At 52.3% G+C, this 23,688-nt stretch overlaps 7 protein-coding genes across 7 annotated transcripts; 4 read left to right on the top strand and 3 right to left on the bottom strand.

Annotated features, from left to right (window-relative positions):
* Positions 1-269: 269 nt before the first annotated feature.
* On the bottom strand, positions 270-1,610 carry CEL7B (Endoglucanase 1; the record flags this gene model as incomplete). Its single annotated transcript, XM_032037217.1, has 2 exons — positions 270-905; positions 966-1,610. 2 exons carry the CDS (start codon positions 1,608-1,610, stop codon positions 270-272), a joined length of 1,281 nt encoding a protein of 426 aa, XP_031883958.1.
* A 1,850-nt stretch (positions 1,611-3,460) lies between these two features.
* On the bottom strand, positions 3,461-5,089 carry CGGC5_v016629 (UPF0303 protein; the record flags this gene model as incomplete). Its single annotated transcript, XM_032037215.1, has 3 exons — positions 3,461-3,940; positions 4,338-4,580; positions 4,778-5,089. 3 exons carry the CDS (start codon positions 5,087-5,089, stop codon positions 3,461-3,463), a joined length of 1,035 nt encoding a protein of 344 aa, XP_031883988.1.
* Positions 5,090-9,205: 4,116 nt separating this feature from the next.
* On the top strand, positions 9,206-10,366 carry CGGC5_v016628 (uncharacterized protein; the record flags this gene model as incomplete). The annotated part of the gene is made up of 1 exon (XM_032037214.1): positions 9,206-10,366. The coding sequence occupies one exon, from the start codon at positions 9,206-9,208 to the stop codon at positions 10,364-10,366; it is 1,161 nt and encodes a 386-aa protein (XP_031883956.1).
* Positions 10,367-12,040: 1,674 nt separating this feature from the next.
* On the top strand, positions 12,041-14,190 carry CGGC5_v016627 (putative ankyrin repeat protein; the record flags this gene model as incomplete). Its single annotated transcript, XM_032037213.1, has 2 exons — positions 12,041-12,453; positions 12,507-14,190. 2 exons carry the CDS (start codon positions 12,041-12,043, stop codon positions 14,188-14,190), a joined length of 2,097 nt encoding a protein of 698 aa, XP_031883955.1.
* A 1,779-nt stretch (positions 14,191-15,969) lies between these two features.
* On the bottom strand, positions 15,970-16,952 carry CGGC5_v016626 (uncharacterized protein; the record flags this gene model as incomplete). The annotated part of the gene is made up of 2 exons (XM_032037212.1): positions 15,970-16,842; positions 16,917-16,952. The coding sequence occupies 2 exons, from the start codon at positions 16,950-16,952 to the stop codon at positions 15,970-15,972; spliced, it is 909 nt and encodes a 302-aa protein (XP_031883954.1).
* Positions 16,953-17,889: 937 nt separating this feature from the next.
* Positions 17,890-19,574, top strand: fsdH (Cytochrome P450 monooxygenase fsdH; the record flags this gene model as incomplete). Its single annotated transcript, XM_032037211.1, has 4 exons — positions 17,890-18,158; positions 18,209-18,500; positions 18,564-19,101; positions 19,153-19,574. The coding sequence occupies 4 exons, from the start codon at positions 17,890-17,892 to the stop codon at positions 19,572-19,574; spliced, it is 1,521 nt and encodes a 506-aa protein (XP_031883953.1).
* A 1,614-nt stretch (positions 19,575-21,188) lies between these two features.
* Positions 21,189-23,563, top strand: chyD-0 (Amidase chyE; the record flags this gene model as incomplete). The annotated part of the gene is made up of 4 exons (XM_032037207.1): positions 21,189-21,411; positions 21,465-22,027; positions 22,086-22,344; positions 22,413-23,563. 4 exons carry the CDS (start codon positions 21,189-21,191, stop codon positions 23,561-23,563), a joined length of 2,196 nt encoding a protein of 731 aa, XP_031883892.1.
* Between the last annotated feature and the right edge of the window lie 125 nt (positions 23,564-23,688).

The following is a 23,688-nucleotide window of genomic DNA, read 5'->3' as shown; positions in this document are numbered from 1 at the left end:
CACCGAGGGGTAGCTCGGTCAGCTTTCATCACACTGACAACGATTCCAAGTACAACTTTGACAATCGAGCATGATATTCGCAAATGCTTCTCGAACACAGAGGCTGATACGTTTGATTTCCGAGATACAAACACAACGGGAGACCCGAAGATGAAGACATGCGCAATTGCGAGAATTTTGAAGCGATTTCCTGATTTTCGGTCTTCTCAAATTTCGGTTACGATGGCATTTGATGCTAAACATCCCTCTTCACTACCACGACCATTCGACTAGATCCTACGCCCGTTCTTGCACTCAGGCTTGAACGTCGACCCAAGCTCACCCCACTTGATGTTGCTAAAGGTCACCACAGGGTTCGGCTCCGTCTTGACAATGTTGGCCGGGAACCCTTCCGTCTCATCACACGGCCCTGCCTCCGGCGCTCCGTCCAGCCAGCGCATGCCGCCGCCCTCGTCCCACCAGATGCTGAACGCCAGCACCATGCCTCTGTCAAACGACTCACCCATCTCCTTGTGGCCCCCAAGGCCAATGAACTTGCGCGACCCGGTCGCCTCGCAAAACTCGTCGTTGAGGTAGTTCACCTGCGGCAGGTCCGGGTTGTTGACCGTCTCGCTGCGGATGACGTGCCCGTCTTGGACGTACAGCCGGTGGATCTCGGTGAGCTCGCCGGCCGCGTTGGCGGGGAACTGCGTGACCACCGTGAAGGGTCGGGTGGTGTCGACCGAGAAGTTGGCGCCGCGGCCGTACTCTTGCGGGTTGTTGTTGCGGTACGGGTTCCATGCGCAACCGTTCTTGTCGCAGACACCCTCGAAAGCGCAGTCTTCGCCTTCGCAGAGGTAGACGCCGGTCTGATTGCAAGGGTGCGGGGCGATGTGGTTCGCGCGGGAGTTGGCTTCCCAGATGTCCTGGACATCGACTGTCAGTCATCACAAGACACCATCATGGGTGATGAATGAAAGTCTTACCATTTCATTGCAGCACGCTCCGTAACCCTCGAGGTTTCCCTCCCCGTTGATGAACGGCGTCGTGTAACACTGCGCATCACAGTACCCGGTTCCATGGGTCGCACCGCCAGGGTTGAGTTCACTCCGACCGCCGTCGGCGTACATCTCTGAAAGATACAGCGCGCTGTTCATGCCACACGGCAGCCGCGTGGCATCGACATCGAATGTGAACTCCATGCCCGTCAGGTGCATCATCTCGTACTTCTCCTTGGACGGTTCGAGCAAGTACACACGTGGCGAGACCAGGCTGCCGTCACGGAGCTGGTACATGGTCATTGCGGCGCCCTCGGTGGTGACGCCGACGCGAGAATAGTCGTCCAGGCCCTCCTGAACGCAGTTCTCCGCGCACGCTTCCTTGGTGGGGCACGCCGTCTCGTTGGCGGCGCTACCCCATGAGCCGCAGGAGCCACCGTTGGCTGCCTGGTAGACGTTGTGGGCGAGGGAGTCGAGGACGACGAAGTTGTTCACTTCGGTGCAGCCCCCGGCTTTGGTGCACCGCCAGGTTGTCAGTGAGGGGTGGTTCTCCTCGGGGCCGATCTGGCGTTGGGCGGATGCCAGGCCGAAGAGGAGGGTAGCCAGGCCCAGGCAGGAAACTGTGGGAGCCATATTGACGATATAGTCGTAATCCGTCAATCAATGGCTGGATAGACCCGGTCACAGAGATTGACGATTGCGACTGGGTTCACGAGAGCATCGCGATATGGCGATTGCGTGCGAGGCCAGGCATTCATATACGTTAGTAGACCAGAGACATCCATCGCGTTTCTCTTCTGCGCTGCCGCCATTGGACTGTCGGCTTCTCCCCCAGATTCACATTAATCACATGCGGCTTCAGTCCGATTTGGATTCAAGGAGGTTTACGCTCCGAAGTCTACGCGGGGCTGATGCAGAGGTTTGCCGCAATGAAAGCAAGGGGTTTGAAGCAAACACGGTGCTAGGTTAAGTAGAAGCGGTCTTAGTCCACTTTCGGGACGGCAGAACAACAGAGGAAGAAGGCCATCGTGAGCGACGGGCGGCTTCACGGTATGTCGGGCCAGGAACCGCATCGCGGGAGATCTTGGCTCTTGGTCCAATGCAACGCTGCCCTCCTCTACGGTCCTAGTGCGGGTGAACCTGCATGGCGCGCGGCTCGTCGGTCCAGTGAACTTGCGGGATGGGGCAGCCATCAGCAGCCGACGCCCACGTTTCTGGCAGGAGACGCGAGTGCGGCCATCTAGACCTTTCGCCGTTTTGTGACTTGGGCTCGTCTGGACGGGTGATGTTGGAGGTGAAGCGAGGAGTGAAGAGTTGGTCGCGAATATCCTGGTCGAGTTCCCCAGTTCTCCGCATGAAACTATGCCAGGGGCAGAGCCGGGGGACGGTGATCCGATCCGTGGAACCAACGGCCACTACAGGCGGGCAAGAATTGGCGAGGAGTGAAAGGAGCAGTATCTCCCGATGGGATATTGGGATGGGCATTTGACCAGCTTTCGTTGCGCCGTCGCGTTCAATGGCACCTCGGTGGACCTCTCTCACTGAGCGCAACATCTATCCACATTCGTGCGGGACTAAGACTTTTGAACTTGCAGTCAATAGTTGACCGCGACTCAAAAGCACGTAATGTTGTATTGTCTTGTCAGCAGAGGCAATACTGGATGTTTGCAGACTTGTAGATCTGTTGTCTGCACAGCATTAATCTCATTTCGCACAACAGCCCACCCACCAGCCGCTCACACTATCCAGTTGACTGCTCATGAGCCACACTCAATCTGAGCAGCGCCTGACGCGGAAGGATTCATCGGAATTTCCGTCGCCCTAGCCTTCGCCTTCAAGCCGCACAGCCCGTCTGCAGTTTTTCGATGATTCAATTCTCCCGCCTTCGCCCGGCTGGGCATCACCGCTCACAAATGCTCTTACAGACCTCAGACCACCGCCCACTTGACCTCATAATGAAGGGGCGCTGCATGCCAAGTTGTCAACGCCGGATCTCAGCGGATCGATTAAACTTGCACGTCACTGCAAGGCACATTTTCTTTTGACCTTGCCCATTCGCCCCCCAATCTCAGCTCGCATCCGCGGGCTCTGCACCAGTAACTCGTCTAAATCACTTGATCCGAAAGGCCCGGCGCAGTGAAGACCAATGCCGAGGCCGTCCAAATAGACGAACAATGGCAACTCGGCACGCGCGATCCCCTGGGATGATCCTTTGTCAAATATTTTCCTATTGCAACTCTTATAGTTTAATTCCTTGCCAAGTTGCGACGAACGTTAGTTTATTGACAAAAACGAGGTCCAAGACCTCATCAACATGAAGCAGCCGCCCCTGCCCCTCAATATGGAAACCTCCTTGGCAGATCGGACCTCGCGATAACTTCACAACGCTGACTCGCTTCCGGCTGACGCCGACGCCGACGCAACACACCATTCACCAATAATTTACACCTCCCGGACCGCCCAAGCCTTCTACCGCTCCACAATTACTGCCAGTTGCTCTTGATGACATCCACAATAACGCCGTGATCCTCGTCCTGCTTCAACCCGCTGACGACAACCACGGCGACGACGCCCTCGACGCCCTCGACGCGGATGGGCACGCCGCCGCCGTGGATGGCGTACTTGCCCGCCTGCTCCGTGCTCATGCCGAAGCGCGCGGCGAAGGCGGCCTCGTCGCCGGCGAACTTGTTGTGCAGAAGCCAGGTGCTCGCGCCCCAGCGCAGCACGCTGGCGCGCTTGCGCTGCACCCAGGTCTCGTTGTCCGGGAGGGAGCCGGGGCCGACGGCGGTCTGGAAGAGGACCTGGCCGCCGCTGTTGGCGAGGGCGATGGAGATGACGGTGGGCTTGCCGGCGGCGGCGAAGGGGAGGAGGCGGGCGTAGAGGAGGTGGCCGAGCTCGAAGGCGTCTTCGGAGGTGAAGGTTGAGAGGGTGAAGGAGTCGCCGTCTTGCTTTAGTGCATCGACCTAGGTTTGTTAGTTGACATCAAGAATCACTTATTGAACATTTTGTGTGTAGCTGCATGGACGGGGATTTCGATTTATGTGGAAGATGGAGTTCATAGTGAGAGTGTGATGAAATGGGTCAGGGAGGCTTGGGGGATCGTTTTCAAGGTATGATTGGGACATATTCGGACGCAGAGGCAGCGGCGTGGTACAGGTATGGGATGTGGTCGGGTGGCAGTGACTACGATCATTATGGGCACGGGGTTGATAGAAGTGGGAAGAAACAATGCAAAGGGTGAAGGTTACAATTAAGGATGGCAGTGGGTGGGATGAAGTCAAAATGATGAAATCTGGGATCAAGCATGGATACAGGAGAAGCTTAAATAATGAAGGAGAATAGGTTCGGAGCGACACTTACATCGGACGGCGGCGAGGGAATCGGGTTCGGAGCGGCGGGGTTCCGGACGGCCTCAAGGGACTTCTCCAAGCCGAAGCCTGCGGGGTTCCGACGGGTCAAGACCTTCTGAGACATGCTTGCCGGTGTCGGTTGCGCTTGGGTGCTCGCTCGGAGGGTGTACGAATTGGAAGCGAATTCACTTCTTTCGGGCGATGATTCCACGGAGATGCCTGGAGTTGAGGAAGAAGGTGAATCGTCTTGTATCTGTCTTCTCGGTCAGTCTTCTCCTCCTCGTCACGGTGGCGACGGACGTATTTAACATCCCCACCGTCGCTCAAGATGTGATGTGGTTCGCCCCCCCTCCGCTGATGCAAAAGCCCACTTGGTGTCCCAGAATCCGGGCCATTTCTTCCAACTGTTACAATTACCGCATCAAGGAAAGCGCGCCGCCAAACACGTACCGAGTCCGGGATCTCCTCCTGCACGCCGCGCTGCACCTCGGCGGGTGTCCTCACCACCGGCGGTCGTGCGTGTGCGCTTGTTGGCGTCGCGACTTTGCGCACACCAGAGGACCGCACCTTTCCTGCGCCCTTGTTATTATATCTGTAGAGACCCCATTCGCGCAGCCGCCTCTGGAACGTTTTCTGGTTCACTTCGACGCCCTTCGCGGCAAGAGACTTGATGATGCTCTCGTTCGTCACGCGACGGTTCCAGGCCTCAGTGATCTCGCCCTTGAAGGGTTCAAGGTCGAATTTGGGGCGTCCTGGAGGCATCTGGGGTACCCGTGTTCCATTTGCGAATAACTAGGAAGGCTGCGCGCTGATTCGCCTGAAGGACCTGGTCCAGGCTTAGCAAAACCTCGAGAAGGGAACGCCGGTCAATGAGAATGTCGATGCGATGGTGAGCGTGTTCGGTGTTTGCTCTTGGCCGGGTGCGACTGGTTTCAACGGCGGTGGAGCTACCCCTCAGGCGTGGATCCACCCGGCAACGGCCGACATGCCCCGTACCAAAGGCGCCGAGACTCCCCGGTGCGACGGCCACGTCAGATCCGGATGAAGTCTCACTCCCGGGGCAGCGAATCGTGCGTGACGTTCTTTGGACCATCATTTTTTCCGCCTTTACCAACCTGTTGTACCCAAACAGGAGGAGAAAAAAACAACGCAGACGGAAGTGAATATTTCTTTTCGATTTTACAACCTCAAATTTAATTGAAATCATTATTCTGGAGATAATGATTGCAGAATCGTACAGAATTGTTTGATACCAAAAGCATAAGTGTATAATGAAGGGCTCGAAATTCAGCCATCGTCTGTCTATTCAGTGGGTCATGCTAACGAGTGTTTGTTTAATAGATGTCTTTCGAATTCTTTGTCAATATCTCTCTGACGTGTATTGTAAAACTAGAGAATAAATTTAGGACGGGGTTTATTAAGGCGAAACTACTGGTCAATATTCCCCCAACGAATACAATACGACTACAAATGCGCTACTTCAAACCCTGGGACGCTTCTTGATCGAACTAGTCAGACTTTAGCTTGCCATTCTTAGTACGATACAATGCATTTTCAAGGAAGTCATACAGCATGTGACCACAAAGACTGCAAGAAAAGATTCACAGGCAGGCGCTGTCAAGACACTACGACAAAACACTAGGATGGTCGCTACCTCTGAATCTCCGAACGACACCTAGGGAACGACCAACAAAGATTTTTGGGGTCAAGCCATTCCATTGGGACCAAACAAGTTTCTCTAGAGGGGCGAATATGGCCACATCTTTTTACTATTCGATATATCTATGACTTGACCTTCCAAGAGCCTGATCAAATCATACGGCCATGGAGATATTTCTGTGGCCCCAATGTCAATGAATCTGCCGAGCAACCTGTGTTTAAACAAAACTCGACACAAGTCGCAACTCATTGTCGCTTCTATCTTAAGAAACACAGGGCAGGTCAGAAGAGAAGAATTAGTGGTATCATCGGGATATTCGGAGGTTTTGGCGGTGACTTGTTGGCTTTTGACTTCAAGGAGCATTCCGAATTTCGCATCACCGAAAGGAAGAGTATTCATTGATGTTTCAGAGGACAGAGGCTGGTCATGCAATAACTTCGAGTAACAGACTTCAGATATTAAACGCGATCAACAGTTGTGACCAGTCCGTTGCAAATCTCAGCACAGAGCGGGCAGCGTCCCAACCCCGACAAAAGGCGTGCTTACCTCTGATGGCTCAAACAAGCGGTCAGCCATCTTCTATCGTGAGCCATTTGTTGTTGTCTCCTCCGCATCGGACCTGTGGAGAGTCTTGATAGATTGATGTTACATGTGTGTAAAGAGGCTTTTGCCGATCTTTTCCCACATCTAGTTGTCAGACTCAAGCCGGTAGTATTCGTAGAGTCCCGTGCCACTTCATATCAAGCCGTCATGCGACCTCTCCCAACTTGGGCAACCGGCCGATGGACGGTTACTAACATCTTATATTGGTCATGGAAGAGGTCGTCTTGAGGGTCGGACTTGCTCCATAAGCCAAGTCACCTGGGGTCCAATTCGCAAGAAATCTCGGCGGCTCAAAACACCTTAAAACTTTCGGATGGTCGTGCCGATAAGGCTCAGGATCGCTACCAGCAAAAAGGCATAAACGTGAACATGGGGACCATTTTCTGTATATGATGCGGAGATTTCAAGCTCTTTTAGGCAGTTGATTTCGACTTGATGTTCAAATGTGGTAGCCTTCGGGTTCCGCACTTGACATCGTCCGCCACATTCCGTGAGTCGAGCACTCTACCTGTGACAACAGACAGAGGGCTATCCCTGGTTGTCGTCGAAGGCAAAAGTCGGATGAAAAGGTGCGAAAGTTAAAGTTCGCTGACTTCAATTGAGTTGAACATCAACAACTCCGGCGATGACAAAGACTTTGGACAGCTCGGCAACTTCTCCGTTGACGATCTTGAGAGCTGTTGTGGGCCTGTCGCAACAACTCAACATCGAGTCCTTTCGGATGATGGCCGGTTGGCCCAATGGCAAGGCGTCTGACTACGATCCACCGTGGAATCAGGAGATTCTGGGTTCGACCCCCAGGCTGGTCAAGTTCAATTTTTGCTGTTCGGCGCATTGGACCTCAAGTTGTGCTTGACGCCATAGTGATGCTTAGGGCACAATTTTTTGATGCCTCCATGGGAGTTAAGGTACCCACATGACCGTTTGGCCTATTGTGGGCCGAAGCACGGTTCGTTGGTTGTTCCTTGAGTCGAAGGAAAAGCTTGCGTTCACCGTATCGTAAGGATGGAACGGCGGGAGTTGCGCAAGGAGGCTCAGTCAACAATAGGCGAAGTTCCGACGCGTTAACGTTTGTACGCGGCCGTTGCATTGGGCCTACGCGTGCCTGGCAGCGTGCGTCACTGGGGATCCGTGACCATCGAATCAGACCAGCGTCTGTCAACTGATCGAGTGCGAGAACGAGCATATTTCATCGTGATAAGATTCTGGGGAACTGACGGCTCGAAGCCAAGGGATGCTCGTATCCCGTCGGCACAGCCGCTCCGTCGGCGGCCGTGAGAGGCCGGCATCGCCGTGGGCCCCTGGTCGGCACGGTCGGCTTGTGGGAGACGTCTTGGCTGCCAACATACCCAGGGTTTGACATTCAGGGATGATGACCGGGGCGTCATCTGTGGCTTGGCCCGATTCGGGACATCGGTCGACTGCAATCGTGAGCAAAGTCCCGAGGTGCACTTGGACGGCAAAACCACACCACATCACAACGCCGATTCGCGATGTTCTCGCGGGTTTCTTTATGTACGGGCGTCCAAGGCACGACGGCATATGCTTCAATATGAGAGAGACGATCACCAACCAGCGCATAAAGTAAAATCAAACTTTAATAACCGGCAAGTGGAACCTCTCACTGCCATCAATCCATGACAAGAACCAATCTCCTCTTGGTGCCTGACTCGTATCTCGACCAGGGTTCTGGTTTCAACCGGGAGTCGGGGATCATGCAGGCCCCCACACATTTTGGAATTTCCCCTGGCTAACAAGCCACAGGAGACTGCGATCACGACAGACGTCAACGGAACGCGGATGAGCCAGGTTGGTCCCTCCGGTCACTGGGTCAAAAGTGCCCCTAATCCCGCACTGGCCGACTCTCCGGGTCTTCTCCCCTTTGGGCTGAGAGGAGAACTGGAGGTTCAAGGATCTTTATCAATACACGTACCTGGTGCTGGCCAAGTGAACCGTGCCATCTCCAGCCCGGCAGCAGAGGGAAAGACGTTGGTCCCTTTTCAAGTAGTGTAGTCCCCGTGCCCCCTCCTCCACACTGGCCTACCTAAAACTCTTTCTTCGTCCCATATCGTCAGTCGACCTGAACAGCACAGCCATCCCGCCGGTAAACGTGTCACGAGAAAATCATATTCGAGGGAAACATCCAATGTTGGGAAGAGACTTGGTCAAGGCGTCGTCGTCCTGCTAGAGAAACAAACAAAGGTTTTCGGCGCGCCGTGCGTCGAATAAAGCGACCGAAAATGGCCTCGAGGCATCGAACCCGAATCCTACCGCCATCGTCACTCCTTATCTCATACCTCGCGTCAACGGCTCAGGCCGCGTTCACCAATGACTTTTCCGCATACCCATCATCAGCGCGAGCATGTCTCTACAAGGCGGCGGACGCGTCCGGTTGCACAGGTGACACGGTGGCCGAAATGAACCACTGTCTTTGCGGTAATGGGGGAAATTTCGTGACATCGACCGCGTCATGTGTCGCCTCGACGGATCACGACGAGCTGGATGATGTTTACGAGATGCTTTTGACGTCTTGCACAGACTCGAAAACGCCATTGGGTGTCTCACAGGCAGAGTTCCTCTCGACCGGCAGCTCGAGTTCATCATCTTCATCAACAATGAGCTCAACATCCACGACTTCATCAAGCTCATCAACGACATCATACATTCCATTAACGACATACAAGAGCGTAGCGAACGGAGTGACGGTAACGGTTACGAAGGGGATTGAATCGGTACCGACCGGGACGAATGTTGGAAAGGGAAGCAGCAGCAGCGACACGTCGGACTCGAGTTCGGGTGATGGGCCTGGCCACACCGCCCTGGCGGCTGGTCTTGTCGGAGGAATCGCAATTGTTCTGGCTATCCTGGCGTTCCTTTGCTACCGCAAGAGGAAACAGAAGCAGCAGCGTGAGGCCGGTGCCGGGCCGGGTGGAAAGTTCGCGGCCTTGTCCAGCGCGACAAGCCTTACGACCATGAGCTCGCCTCCTCAAAATAATGCAACTGCTGCAGCAACGACTCAGTACCACAACGTCAACGATCAACGACCCGGTACCGCCGGCACAATGCAGATTGCCGCCACTCCGGGATGGCATCAACACGAACATCAACAACAATATCAACAAGGAAACCTTAGCCCGCAACACTGGCAACAGCAAAACACACACGGCCAAGGTTCAGGATCATGGCCATCGCCCGTATCGAATGGAGCAACAGGCACTTGGGGAGGACACGGAGTGTCACCCGTCTCTCAATATCCTCCTGGCACGTCCCATGGATCATCACCGTCGATGCAGAACGGAACCTGGAACGGCCAGTCTTCGACCGCGAGAGACCTCACCTGGAATGCCCAAGCCCAGAACAACACCTGGAACCCCCAAACATCACCACCAAACGGAACTTGGAACGCGCAAGCTATGCCTGTTCCTGTTCCCGCCCCTATGCCCCATCCCTCCAACTCAGCAACATCTCCGGTCTTCGAACTTCCCGGAGACAACATGCAAGCCGTTGAGGCAGACTCTACACCAATCGGTCCCGCCCAGCCGGCACCAACACAGCAACATCACAATCATTACCAACACTACGCACAACCATCATCATCAATACAAAATACGCCACAAATGGCAACTGCACATCCAGCACAACCCGCACCTGCGCATCACGGCATGAACAGGCAGGTGGATGATGCACTGCAAATATCACAAGTAGAATTACCGCCGCCACGGTACACGGGACCATCAAGCCCAGATTGGGTCAGCGAGGACAAGAAGTTCGGATGATGGGGGAAAATCTCTTGGCGAGATAGCTTTTCAGCATAATGATATTTTATTAATCCTTGTAATACTAGACTTCAGGCATCACTGCCGTCATGATGCCTAAGACAAAATTTATAACCTTTCATCACTAAGCAAAGCGGATTCATCAAGTTCACCCTGCGGCCAAGTGTTGTCACGTCTCAGTTGCTCTCCTGATGTCGCAGATGCTGACTTCCACCGAGGCAGTGTTTGGCTCGACTCCACGATCGTCACTTTTCGCTCCATGTTGGACCTCCTGTTCGTCCTGGTTGTGGCCGTCGGCTGAATTTCCTTGTCTGCCTTATGTGCACGAGCCCAGTGAACCCTGGTCCAATGCAAATCATATAATTATCAGTATTTGCCAATTACGGATGCACATTTCCAGTCCCTCACGACTGAGGCTCAATAACGGCCGGGTCCATTCAGGGGCCGGGCAACCATGGCGGGGCGGTGGGAGATGCTCGTGCCACTTGTCACACAGTGAACCCAGCCTCATCGCGACGATCTCTAGATCCCACCGTTTATTACGGGGAGCAATCCAATAATTGGCGCCAAGCACTCGTTTACGGAGATGACATCAGCCCAAGGTGGCCGGAGAAGGCTCTGAGGGCTGAAGATCTATGGATAGGGCGCATTCCGAACTTTGACCGCTGCAGAGCGGTAAATAAAAGTATGGAGTTATGCTGCTGACAGCAAATGATAATAGAGTGTCGCGATTCAACGGCAATGAAGGCAAAAATATGTCCTCGGAGAGGCTCGAACTCTCGACCTTTGGATGTCCCTGCCTTCAGACAGAGTCATATTGAGTAATATGAGACCAACGCTCTACCGACTGAGCCACGAAGACAATTGATTGGTGGATGCAGCCATAGAATGGCTTAAGAATGGATGGGTCTCTGACTCATTGTTGGTGGAGAACCCTTGGGGAGCCTCACCGACGTCTGTTTGGTCAGTGGCGCTTGAAAAGCGTTGAATGCGATAGATTCAGTCTGGGGAAAAGTATTAAGAGGCTTGCAATGGAGGATGTGAGACAAACGCTTCGACATGCGATCGGGGATGCTAGCGTCATCCCGCCCCAAGACCGGTTGAGCAAGTCGGAAGACGGAAAAGACGCGGGTGCTGCGACTAGTCACAGGCTCGCTCTTTGTGTTAAAAAGAACTTGATGGCTGTGCTCTGAGTCTGATATCACGGCCTCAAAAGTTGTCGCGACGGGTGCCAGGCAAGGCAGCCCTACGGCCACAACGTGTCTCTCACAGACAACCTCTAATGATCCCGTTAGCAAGACATCTGTCCCTTTTCATCGCGAAAGAGGCCTGTTGTCAGCCTTACCCAGCCACAGAATGCGGGTTTCGTGTTCCATACGCGCGTCTTCAAGACGCTAGCGAATCCTTTGGTGGTGATTGGACCGGTCCTCTGGGGCTGAGCTGCATGAGAGCGGCGCAGAATTCCTGCCTGGATCGAGGAAAAGTCCCCAATCACGTCCGAGTCGGGTCATCATTCCACCACCACACAATAGATCACCAGAGGAGTCGGGTACCCTTGTCTTTGGATTTAACCATAAATCACCTCCGACGACCGAGCGAGGTGCCAAGCCCCATATTTGGGAAAATACCCATTATCGATTGAACCGGGAGTGCTGGCCGACGACGCAAGCAATCATGGCGATGTCCGGTTTCTCTACCACGGCGGTGACGTCCAGCTGTGACGACATCTCCCATCGGTCCCTTTCAACGTCTGCGGAGCTTGATACCCTTCTCAAAGGCATCGATCCAGGAAGCATAGCTGCTCAGCACCTGATTTCGCTGTCTGCGAAGCTCGACCAGTTCAAGCAGACCACGGAGCAGCTGCGGCAATCGCTGACAGATGCCTCGGCCATGTCGCCGGGGCTCCGAAATGCCATGTCCATCTCCATTCAGCCATGCGCCGATGGTGCAGCGATCGTCGACAAGCAGATTCGGAGACTTGATCCGGGGAACGTAATCGGTATCAACCCAGATGTCGTTATCCAGTATGAGAACTATCACACGGCGAACACTCGCCTGTTTACCCAGTTCATCCAGGTGCTTCTTATGTGAGTCTGTGACGTTGCTCGTTCGTAATTCTGCCGCTAAGACTGTTCTGAAGACCTACCGTGAACGAGCAAGACTCTCAGCTCTCGGCCCCCGACGGCCACCGACTGTTGGAGAACGCCGTGGAAGCTTCTCAAATTGTTCTCACCCGAAGTGACATACTTGACAACTCTGGTGAAGCAGGCCAGTCGGTGACGGATGCAGGAATGCCTGATGAGGAGGTTGTTAGCGTACAAGCAACCGAGCTGCCCCCAGACTACGGCTCTGGGAAGCCAGATAAGGGGAAGAAGAAAGCCGCTGGCCACTTCTTGTCTTCGCTGTCAAACTCTTTTAAAGCAATGACTGCCGGTCTGCGACCGAAGCCTGAGCCGATGGTCATTGCCATATGTCAAGCTGCCAAAGACGGTGACATGGGACACCTCAAAGGTTTCGTTTCGCAAGGTGTCAACATCAACGGCCAGAACGATGAGGGATACACACCACTTATCTGTGCAATTCGCGCCAATCATCTAACAGCAGTCAAATTTCTAATCTCGGCCGGGGCTGATAAGTCCTCGAAAGATTCGGCCAGCGGCAAGCGCAAGCCGCCCCTATTCCACGCGGCTGAGTGCGGACTTGTACCTATTGCAGAGTATCTCATCAGCCAAGGCGCAGACATGAAGGAGCGATCTTGGTCGGGTCAGGCCTTCTTCATCGAGGTTGCCAACAGCGACCAACTAGACATCATCAGACTGTTTCTGTCTCGTGGCTGCGATGCCAACATGATGGCCATTAGTGGTCGGAGCATCTTTGTCCATGCCGTTCAGAAAGGAAGCCTTGCTCACATGAAGCTTCTCCAAGAATACGGTGCTGATGTCAATGCCCGAGACATTACGGGTCAACCAAGCTTGCACATGGCGTTAGGTCAGAACCGTCTAGACATTGTTGCATGGCTTCTCGAGCACGGCGCCAACCCAAACGTTACCAACATAACCGGCGACACAATGATCGTATCGGCACTTCACAAGAAGAACTACGAGTTGGTAAAGATCCTCCTCACTCGGGGTGCCGATCCGAACGCAACGGGTCTGATGGGGAAAGGCATCCTATGGACCATGTTGCAGAGTAAGGACATGGAAGACGGCATCAAGGCAGATCTTGTTAGCGCCCTGCTTGATCGAGGGGCCGACCCGAACCAGACCGATAACTGGGGAGAATCCATCATGTCTCTGGTTGTGACGCTCGGCAACACGGACTTACTTCGCACGTTCTTGGCTCACGGCGGAAATCCGAACAAGAAAATCAAGGACGACACATTTCTTCTTTACGCCATCGATCGGGGTCGATTCGAACACGTCAAGATGCTACTCAAACATGGCGCTGACGTCAACGGAGCGGATAATAAGGGTAGAGTACCGCTCTTGGAGGCTCTGCAAATGGACAATCAGCCATTGGTGGAGGTGTTACTCCAGTTTGGTGCTGATCCAAACAAAATGGGACAGATCAGGCCGTTGGTGTTGGCGAAGCTCGTGGGGAACAGGGAGGTCGTCCAGATGTTGACCGAGAGGGGAGCTGAAGGCCCAAAGAAACGCGTGGCTGAGAGCACTCCAGCGGCTCCGGCATCACCAGTAGCTCCCAGAAGAGCGAGCGCCATAGTACCACCGCAAAGCCCAACATCGCCAGGAAGAGCCGATATGCCACCACCATACACCGAAGCAGGTGTTTCGAAAGACCCTGCCGTGGTTGGTAGGCGCCGTTAGGCGTTGGTGTGAACGTGCTCAATAGTCGACTACCTAATGTCACATGAAATAGTATGCACCCAAGGAAGTTCATTAGATTCTACAAGGGAATCGCCGTGGAGTGAGGACACGAATGGATTTAGCACTTGCCGGCGGGATGCTGTTTGTAATGATTATACCGACTCAATCAGGGGTCGTTGCGTTAGGCTATGGCAGCAAAACCTTGACTAATTGACACTGCATTCATTTCTGCCCTCGGAGGCCCATTGAGCCTATTGTGTCAATTGCCTGGCGAATGTGTAATGCACACTATTGCTTGAGATACGTTTACTTGGTTCCGGTCAGTCTGGAGGTATCGGAACGAACCTAGTTCGATGACCCAACTCAACAGAAGGGCTCGAAAGAGTCGAAATGCTGATGACCCAGAACTCTGAGTTTATCCTTTTAGGATTGTTTACTTTCTTCCACCCAAGCTTCGCAACGTTATGGCAGAAGTCTTTGAGATATTTCCGAGTGTTTCCAAGGTGGAATCAAGCAGATTTCTTTGGAGACTGGGCAAGACAGAAACCTACCACTGCTTATTAGTGACAGAAACGGTCGGAGATGCCCATCTCATCATGTGGGCTGATATTGATGACCGACTTACACTCTTACGACTGCCCACATGAAAAGCTTTTCTGCCACAGTTATGGTGATTGGGGGTAAACAATTGATGTACGATGCATTTACTGTTTTCCGTCTGAGTATGCTTTGGAGGTACATATGTCAATAATGGTTTAACAGCGGAGTCCTTGTATAGGCCGGGGAGTAAATACCCTGCATGCGGAAACTGACAGACGTCATCATGCATCAATCATCCCGCTGGACGGGGAATTAGGAGCAACGGTATATCCGCACTGTTTTGGGCGTCAAACAAAATAACAACTGCACAGATGTGGAAGCTCTGAGACAAAATCGTTCTCTTGTCCATCCCGGCAACTCGCGGCAGCGGCCAAGCTCTGTTCCTTCATTATGGCAACAGGGCTATTAAGTATGCATAACCTTCCGGTGCGTCAGTAGTTGGGTTGCCTGCCGTTAGCATTACTGAATCTGAGGAAGCGAGAGGACGCTATGATCACCATCGACACCGCAGTTTTTCACCTGAAATAACGCATGTAGCAGGCGTAGACGAACACAAGGGAACCTTGGAGAAAAGCCGAGCGGTACGAACCCGATCAGATGACTGGGATGAAAGCTTACACACATTATCCAATCCTCTTTGGTCAACTGGTTATTCAGCAACTTAATCATGCACAAACTTCCGGAGCTGTCCAGGGCGGAGCTGCGATCTGCGAGCGGAAATCTTGGCGAATACGCCAGCCATGAGAGTGGAAAGATTGCCCGATACGTAAGAAAACCTTCCGCTGGAAATAGTCGGCTATAATATCAGAAGAGATCCAATATCACATCATGCAGAAAAGCTGCGAGCGGCCTGGGAGTGGGAGGGTTGGGTCACAGCCTGGAGCGTTTTGACCAAGCTTTTCACAAGGGAAGACTCAGCCGCCCACCGGCGAAACACGCGCAAGAACACTGCGCTAAGCTTCGATCTCTTCTAAAATTCCGTTTGAGTTTGCTGCCCAGCACTGTATGGTATTTGTATGGCATGTTCAGATCATGTCCTAAAGACTTCGCGTGCTCGTATGCGCCCCACCAACTCGACGTGCCAATGAGACTTCCGGGTAAAGTAGTAATCGCATAACGTAGAGGCCAATAGATAGATTAATTCCGCATCAGGTTTGAGCCCCTGAATACTACATGACCTCAACCTTTCATGGCCGTTCTGATGATCTTCTCCAACCCCTCCCTGCCTATTGGCTCAATACCAAGCAATTTGTTGTCTGTTTCCGGGAAGTAACCACCCCATCCTTTGCCAAGAAAAGCCCGGTTAATGAACATCTCAACTACTTCCTCGCTATGATCACCCTGGGCCCATCGCTCCAGAGCAGTCTTTTCCAAGTCTTCCGTTCGACAGTGCTTGATATCCCATTCGGCGGCAGGATCAATCGTCTTCGCAATGCTGAGAATCTCATTCTGCGTGGTTTCAACGCTGCTGATCTTGACTGGACGATTGGCAGTCTCCTCTAGATGAGTAAAGATGCCAATCACAGCCTGCCCAATGTGAGGCATGGTCGTTGCGTTGAAGAGAATATCTCCACCATCCTTAACGAGAGCTTTCTTCTTCTCGACGTCGACGAGAAAGTTCAGGGCATATCCCGGGGCCAGGAATGAGACGTTCATGATGATGGTGTAAGAGAAAGAGGGTTTCTGAGCAACCTTCTCATCCAAATACTTCCGAATGGCAATCTTGGGTTGGTAAATGGGGAAAGCCGCAAGCTTTGGGTTCTTGGTATCATTGCCATACTCAGATGGAATCATACGACGAATACCAGCGTTGAAGGCTGCGTCAACCACATTCTTTTGGATGTGGATAGCGTGGAACGCTAGAGCTGACACGAGGGCATCCTGACCGCGGAGTGCGGCTTCTATGCTGGGTACTGACTCGTAGTCAACCTCCTTCACTGTAACGTTTGCGGGGAACTGATTGCCAGACCCTGCGCGGGTAAGAACGGTGAGCTCAAAAAGATCCGACTTCAAGAGAACATCAAGAAGCACACGTCCGAGGAAGCCATTGGCCTAACAGCAGAGGACTCGTCAGCTCCGGGCTAGAAGTAACGTCCGCTCGCCGAGCAGAGGCTTAGATGACTTACACCTGCGAGGACGACTTTTTTAATTGGGGCAGACATGGAATCGTGGGAGTTTGGTGTTGTTACGGGTGGGAAAGCTGGGGGCGGAGCGGCTTGAGACGGGGATTCGAGGAAAGATGAAGCCGAAGCAAAATTTGTGGTCAATGGGCTGTTGAATTTTTCTTTGGGAGTAGACCGAGTATAGCAACTGTATTTAACAACATTGGGTACTATGTTTTGTATTCTTCAACTCATGTCAATGACACTTTCCTGTCAGACTCAATGTCTCGCCCTGTGTCACGCCAGGATGATCGTACCGCTCGGGTCAACCCACACTTTAAGGTTCACCGGGACGGCCTGTCGGGCGGACGGCCCTGCCGCTTGGTGGTGTCCTCCTGCCCGTTTGGAAATCCCGCAGTTGTTCGAGGCAGTGTAGCCGATCTGCCAAGGAAGAGTGCTTATCGAATGACATGGGTAGCGGCTAGATCCAGTTGTGAAGCGTATGCTGGCACAGTGTAACGGCTCCCATCGTATGATTAAACACTGAAGGACAGGATGATGCCAAACGACCTCACAACCAGGAACATTGATAGCATCCCGGAAGGACCCAGCTGCATGGTATGCTGACCAGGACGGGGAGAGATGTATGGTAAGGCTTGGGTATCAATATGTTGTTGTCAGAACCGGGCTCTGACACGTCATGTGAGTATTGGGTCCACGATTCGGATTGAAGTATGGATAAACGAAGAGGTCGGAATTAAATGCCGTTATGGTGGGGACCAAGGATCAAAAGAATCTGCTTCTAGATGGTACCTAGATGGCTACAGAAGAACGCTGAGGTCGTGAGCTTGTATCAAGAGTAAGGAAACCATATAAATGCCCTGACATCCTCCGCGGATACTTTGAGGCTGCTTTGCCATGACAAGCTGAGCTTTCTGAAGGCTTTATAACACATAAGAAACATCGCTTTTATCTTTGACGCTGCGCGTTATTAATCATGTTGTTGCCTGTTATTACTCTCGTTGCGTCTCTAGCAACTGTTGTGTATTCTCTCTATGTCATAATTACCACACACATCCTCCGCCGTCGTATGAGGAAGGAATATGGCTGTCTTCCACCCAAGAAACTGCCTCAGAAGGATCCCTTCCTGGGAACCGACGTCGTTCTTCAGAACCTCGCTGCTGCGAAGAAGTTTGGATTCCTTGCTTTGTTGAAGAAGCGCCATGCAGAGCAAGGACAGACATTTACCACAAACACCTACTTCAGGTAAGTTTCCAGTCTACTGTCAACTCGCATCCACTTACACAATTCTGCAGAACGACGATAAACACCTGCGACCCTCGGCTCATCCAGATTGTTCTGTCTAACCAGTTCGAAGATTTCGGAATGGGTCCTTTGAGACGGAAGAGCGCATCACCTCTCCTTGGGCGTGGAATCTTTACGACCGACAATGAGATCTGGGCCCATCAGCGAGCTCTCATTCGACCGAGCTTCATTCGAGCTCAGGTTACCGACTTCAGCATTTTTGAGACGCACGTGGACCAGCTTATTCAGCTCATTGCTCGCGAGAACTACACTGTCGACTTGCAGCAGCTTTTTTTCCGCATGGTTAGTCTTTTTCCGCCCACGATGCTCGATGCGACTGAGCATAATTCCATTAACCTTATTTAGGTTCTCGACTCTAACAGTGAATACCTGTTTGGAGAGTCTGTCGGCTTGATGTCCGACAATGCCTCCGATTCCGCACACACTTTCCATCACGCACTCGACTATGCCCAGCAGGGTACCATTCTTCGACTTCGATTGGGCAACTTGATGGTCGCCCATAGGGATGCCAAGTTCAGGGAATCGTGCCGCATCGTCCATGCCTACGCCGATAAATTTGTGAAGCAGGCTTTAGAATTTCGACAGCGTGAACTCATGTTCCCTACCGAGAAGAAGGACGAGTACACCCGCCAGAAGTACGTCTTCCTCAACGAGCTGGCCAAGGACACGGACAACCCCATCATGCTACGAGACCAAATCGTCAACATGCTGCTCGCAGCGCGCGACACAACCGCAGGACTTCTTGCTTTCACATTCTTCATGCTGGCTCGCAAACCAGAGGTTTGGAAGAAGCTCAGAGCTGATGTGCTTGAGCATTACACCGAGCCCCTTACCTACGATGCTGTTCAGGAGATGACGTATCTTCGTTTTGTCTTGCAAGAAAGTGAGTCGGCCCATGATTCAATCGCTAGGTATTCCTACTGACACCAACAAGCTCTCCGCCTTTTCCCTCCTATTGCGACGAACAGCCGCATGGCGAACAAGGACTGCGTTATTCCGGTTGGGGGTGGTCCCGACGGACGTTCTCCCATGTTTGTTGCCAAGAACAATGTGGTTACATACAGCACGTTCGTGATGCATCGCCGACCCGAGCTCTTCGGCCCCGATGCTGAAGAATTCATTCCTGAGCGCTGGGAGACTTTCCGTCCTGGCTGGGAATACCTGCCCTTCAATGGCGGCCCGCGCGTTTGCCCTGGTCAGAAATTCGCGCTCACCGAGTCGTCTTACACGGTTGCAAGGTTGCTGCATGCCTTTTCCGGCATCGAAAACTTGGATCCGACTGAATGGCGCGAGCAACTGACCTTGTCCCTGACACTGAACAACGGAGTCAAGGTGCGCCTGCACCCAGAGGCTTAGGAGCCATAGACTCGTGTTGTAGATTGCCAAGAACAAAAGCAAGTTTTGGTTGACTACCCTTATGTCTAGCCATTTTTTACGATAGAGAAAATATATTGCAAACGTCGTATGACCTGATCCAGATACTGTGAACAAAGTGCCAAGATTCTGTGTATTCAGTAACCCACCAGATGCAAACGCAACTCAGACAACGAATCGTACACCGCTTCTGGATTGGCTAGTCAAAGTTCATAGAACATCCGGTTATCATTTCTTTGCACATTGCAGAAGTATCACAAAGAGATGTTTTGCGTTTCGATGAAACCACATCCCATGCGCTTGCAGTCAAATGTCGTTCCAAGACCATGCAAGATGGACTTGGTATCGGCAGGCAACTTAATGATCGCCTTCGCTTGTCTTCAGCTTAATCACCACCTATTGGTAGGCTTCCAGAAGGGGCACCGGAACGATGGCGCTAGGCTAAAACGGCTTAAAATGGCGGTTCAGTGAGCCAAGACAGGGTCACAATATAATAGAGTTGTGGATAATTGCAGGGATTCGGTCAGCGTAACAAGACCACGACGTGTCTCGGTTGACGACGCTCACCGCCATCGCATATGTGATGTTCAATTTAGTACGGGACCTCTCGTCCCAAATTTAGATGATACTCTTGGGTTCCTGTGGTCTCGAACGATGATGTATCGGCCTTACAGCCGCAACCTCGCCTAGAGTTTCCCTACAGGGAAACGATTTCAAGAGAATGTTTTATCTTGCCGTTTAACCATCCCAGGCCCACTGTAGCAGCGTGGGTAGAAGTCACAGGCTGACGAAATACCACCAATGCCAGCTGCTATCCTCAGCACATGAGAACAAGGAATGTGCTAGTTGTCACAGGATAAACGGCCAACTGTTAACTAGGAGCGCTGGCGCCCTGCAAACTTTAAAAATATGTAGCGGGGTAGCGTTGCTTAAGACCCCCCCTCCACCGGGACCGAGTCAGCTAGAGCTAAGCGACCGTCTCGGCCAGAGTCATTAACTCCCCGGCTCCTTTGCGGGCCGCTTGCTTCATTCAAGATGAGATCCTTGGTTAAAATAAGGTTTACAGTCCCGCCTTCCATATGCTAGGCATGATTCTTCAGCTGCTCGAGCCTCGCTTCGCCCGTCCAAAGTGAAAACTAAGTACGTAAAAGAAACAGCTACCCCGTCTCACTCCATGATTATCCGCTCTGGCGAAGGCATCGTACCAGCCAAGACTCTGGGCAAATGCGCTTGGCTGTGGTGCCTGCGACACCTCGGTGGATAATCGTACAATGTTGCATTGGATTCGGACAAGATGAGGTAAAAGAGGCAATGTAATCACGAAGTTGTTTTAGTAAGCGGTCATTGAACTGCGTAGTTGTCTCCTTTTCTTTCAAGAATACGCAAACGATTCAGTCTTCTACGTATGCCTATTACCCGCCGTCTAGGAGCTGAGTTTGACTTCCCTCGGGCCTTTCACACAATCCCCCCGCACAAGCACAGCCGATTGTTCCGGAACTAGCGTGTTCATGACTCTCAAAGAAACGCAAATCCGGAATTTGTTTGTTTCGTCTCACCGTTGAATTCTCCACCTCACTTCAAATACACGATCGAATTATGTGCGGAATAACGGCGGCTATCACTCTCAGAAGAGGGGCTTCTAGTAATGGAGTGAACGGTACTAATGGTACCAATGGCACCAACGGAAAAGCCGAGCATGCTCACAGTGAAAGAAGCAATGCCGAAACGCTTCGCAGCCAGCTCGAGAAGAGCCTCGAGACTGTCGTTCATCGTGGCCCTGATGCGTCCGGCATCTGGATCAGTGAGGATGGGGCTATAGGTACGTGTGATTGGCCCTCGGACTGAGAAAAGAGCCTAACATTCTACACATAGGCTTGGGACACAGACGCCTTGCAATCAACGATCTGTCCCCAGATGGAGTGCAGCCCATGCACAGCGACGATGCAAAGATCCATGCGGTTGTCAATGGAGAGATATACGATCATGACGCCCTTAGGGAGCGATGTATCAAGGAGCATGGGTACAGGTTCAAAGGCCACTGTGATAGCGAAGTCCTAATTGCCCTTTACAAGATCCATGGCGCCCCAGGGTTCTTCGAATATCTTCGAGGAGAGTTTTCTTTCGTCATCTTTGATGAAAGAGACGGCCGCGTCATTACCGCCCGGGATCGATTTGGCATCAAGCCCATGTTCTGGACCATTCACGGAGAGGATGCCAGAAAACGCTTGCTATTAACCTCAGAAATGAAAGGCTTCCTAGCTCTGGGCTGGCAACCTGAGTGGAATGTCTATGGTCTCATCAGCGGATCTTCTCTTCAAGCCGAGAACACGGTATTTAAGGGCGTATGGAAATTGAACCCTGGGACATGGATGGAGATCTCCCGGGACGGTCAGATTCAACACCACCAATATTGGGACCCGGAGTACAAAGATAAGGTCAGTGATGCTATACGCCGTCTTCAACCGTGAAAATTCTCACTGACATCCAATCCAGCATGACGTAGAGAATCGCACTCTTGATGAAATCATTTTGGAAGTTCGGAAACGCATTATAGAAGCGACCAAGCTTCGCCTTCGCGCTGATGTGCCTGTTGGCATCTATCTCTCAGGTGGTATTGATTCGTCAATTATCGCAGGCATAGTGACCAAATTGGTTCGCGAGGAAGGCGTTCTGCTGGGGAACCAAGATGCAACAAAGAGAATAGCATGCTTCACCATTCAATTCCCGGAAACATCGGGATTCAATGAGGCCGGTTAGTACATTCCTAGTGCCAAAAAGCAGTTGTCCAGGGATTCTTGAACTGGCTGACACCTCACACAGATATTGCCGAGAGATCAGCCGAATGGCTGGGCGTGCAGATCATCAAAAAGGACATGAACGAAACCGAGTTGGCCAACAATTTTGCTGATGCAATCTATCACGTTGAGCATCACCACTTTGATCTTAACACGGTGGGGAAGTTCTGTTTGTCTACTTTGCCAAGGCAGTATGGTGTGCCGGTTGTCCTTACCGGAGAAGGCGCAGATGAACACTTTGCTGGCTACCCTTTCCTGTTACCGGACTTTCTTCTGGAGCCGGATCATGCATGGCCATCTTCTACCTTAAATAAGAACAACGAGGTGCGTGAAGGCATGCATCGAGAGATGACGGAAGATATTACGAAAATGTTCGACAGAATCGGTATGTTCGACCATGGCTGGAAGGATAAGTCTCAACATGGACTCGCAGTTGGGAATAATGCCATGAGATGGCAACCAAGCAAAGACTTGTTTGCGCCTTGGGTCAAGGAGAAGTACGCAAGCCTAGACATGAGGGAGACCGTTGCTGCCTCGGTGCCGGCTGAGATCCGTAAAAAGATGGACGAAAGTTGGCACCCACTGCACTCCTCTCTCTGGGTCTACACCAAATCGCCGCTTGCTAACATGATCCTAACCTGCTTGGGGGATCGCACTGAAATGGCGCACAGTGTCGAGGCTCGGCCACCTTTCTTGGATCATCACTTGGCCGAGTACGTCAATGCCCTGCCTCCAAGCCTCAAAATTGCGTACAACCAGGCCGAAGGCGAGGCTGTAGGCACTGGCGCGAGTCTCTGGTGGAAGAATCTCAGTGCAGCGCGACAGTCGTTGAGCGAGAAGTGGATTCTCAAAGAGGCTGGAAAGCCATTTATTACACAGGAACTGTACGAACGGCGCAAGCACCCCTATTCGGCTCCTGTCAAATGGCCTCGTGGTGGCCCTCTGCATCAGATGATGGAGCGACTGATCACCAAGGAGAGCATTGAGAATTTGGGATTCATAGAATGGGAGGACGCGCGAAGCTGGCTGGAGACAGGTTTTGGAGATGAGGCTGATCCGCGGTCGTTTAGAAAGTTGGTTGTCACCGGCTCTTGGGTGGTTCTGAGCCAAAGGTTCGGTGTAAAGAAGGCTGTCAAGGAGCCATGGGCAAACGGCATGCGAAGGGTGTGCGTCTGATACAATGGATTTTAAAGGCCAGGAATGGAACGAAATCAAAAGGAAACGCGCACTTATACTTTTAGAACTTGTGGTCTGCTTTGAAAATAAGGGGGAATGACCAAAAAAGCAACTGTGCATCATTT

This window comes from Colletotrichum fructicola (genome assembly GCF_000319635.2).
Source record: "Colletotrichum fructicola Nara gc5 chromosome Unknown KSG_Nara_v1_contig11, whole genome shotgun sequence".
NCBI classification, from domain to species: domain Eukaryota; kingdom Fungi; phylum Ascomycota; class Sordariomycetes; order Glomerellales; family Glomerellaceae; genus Colletotrichum; species Colletotrichum fructicola.
Note: the sequence above shows the minus strand (reverse complement) of the source record. Positions and strands in the feature narration are given on the sequence as shown.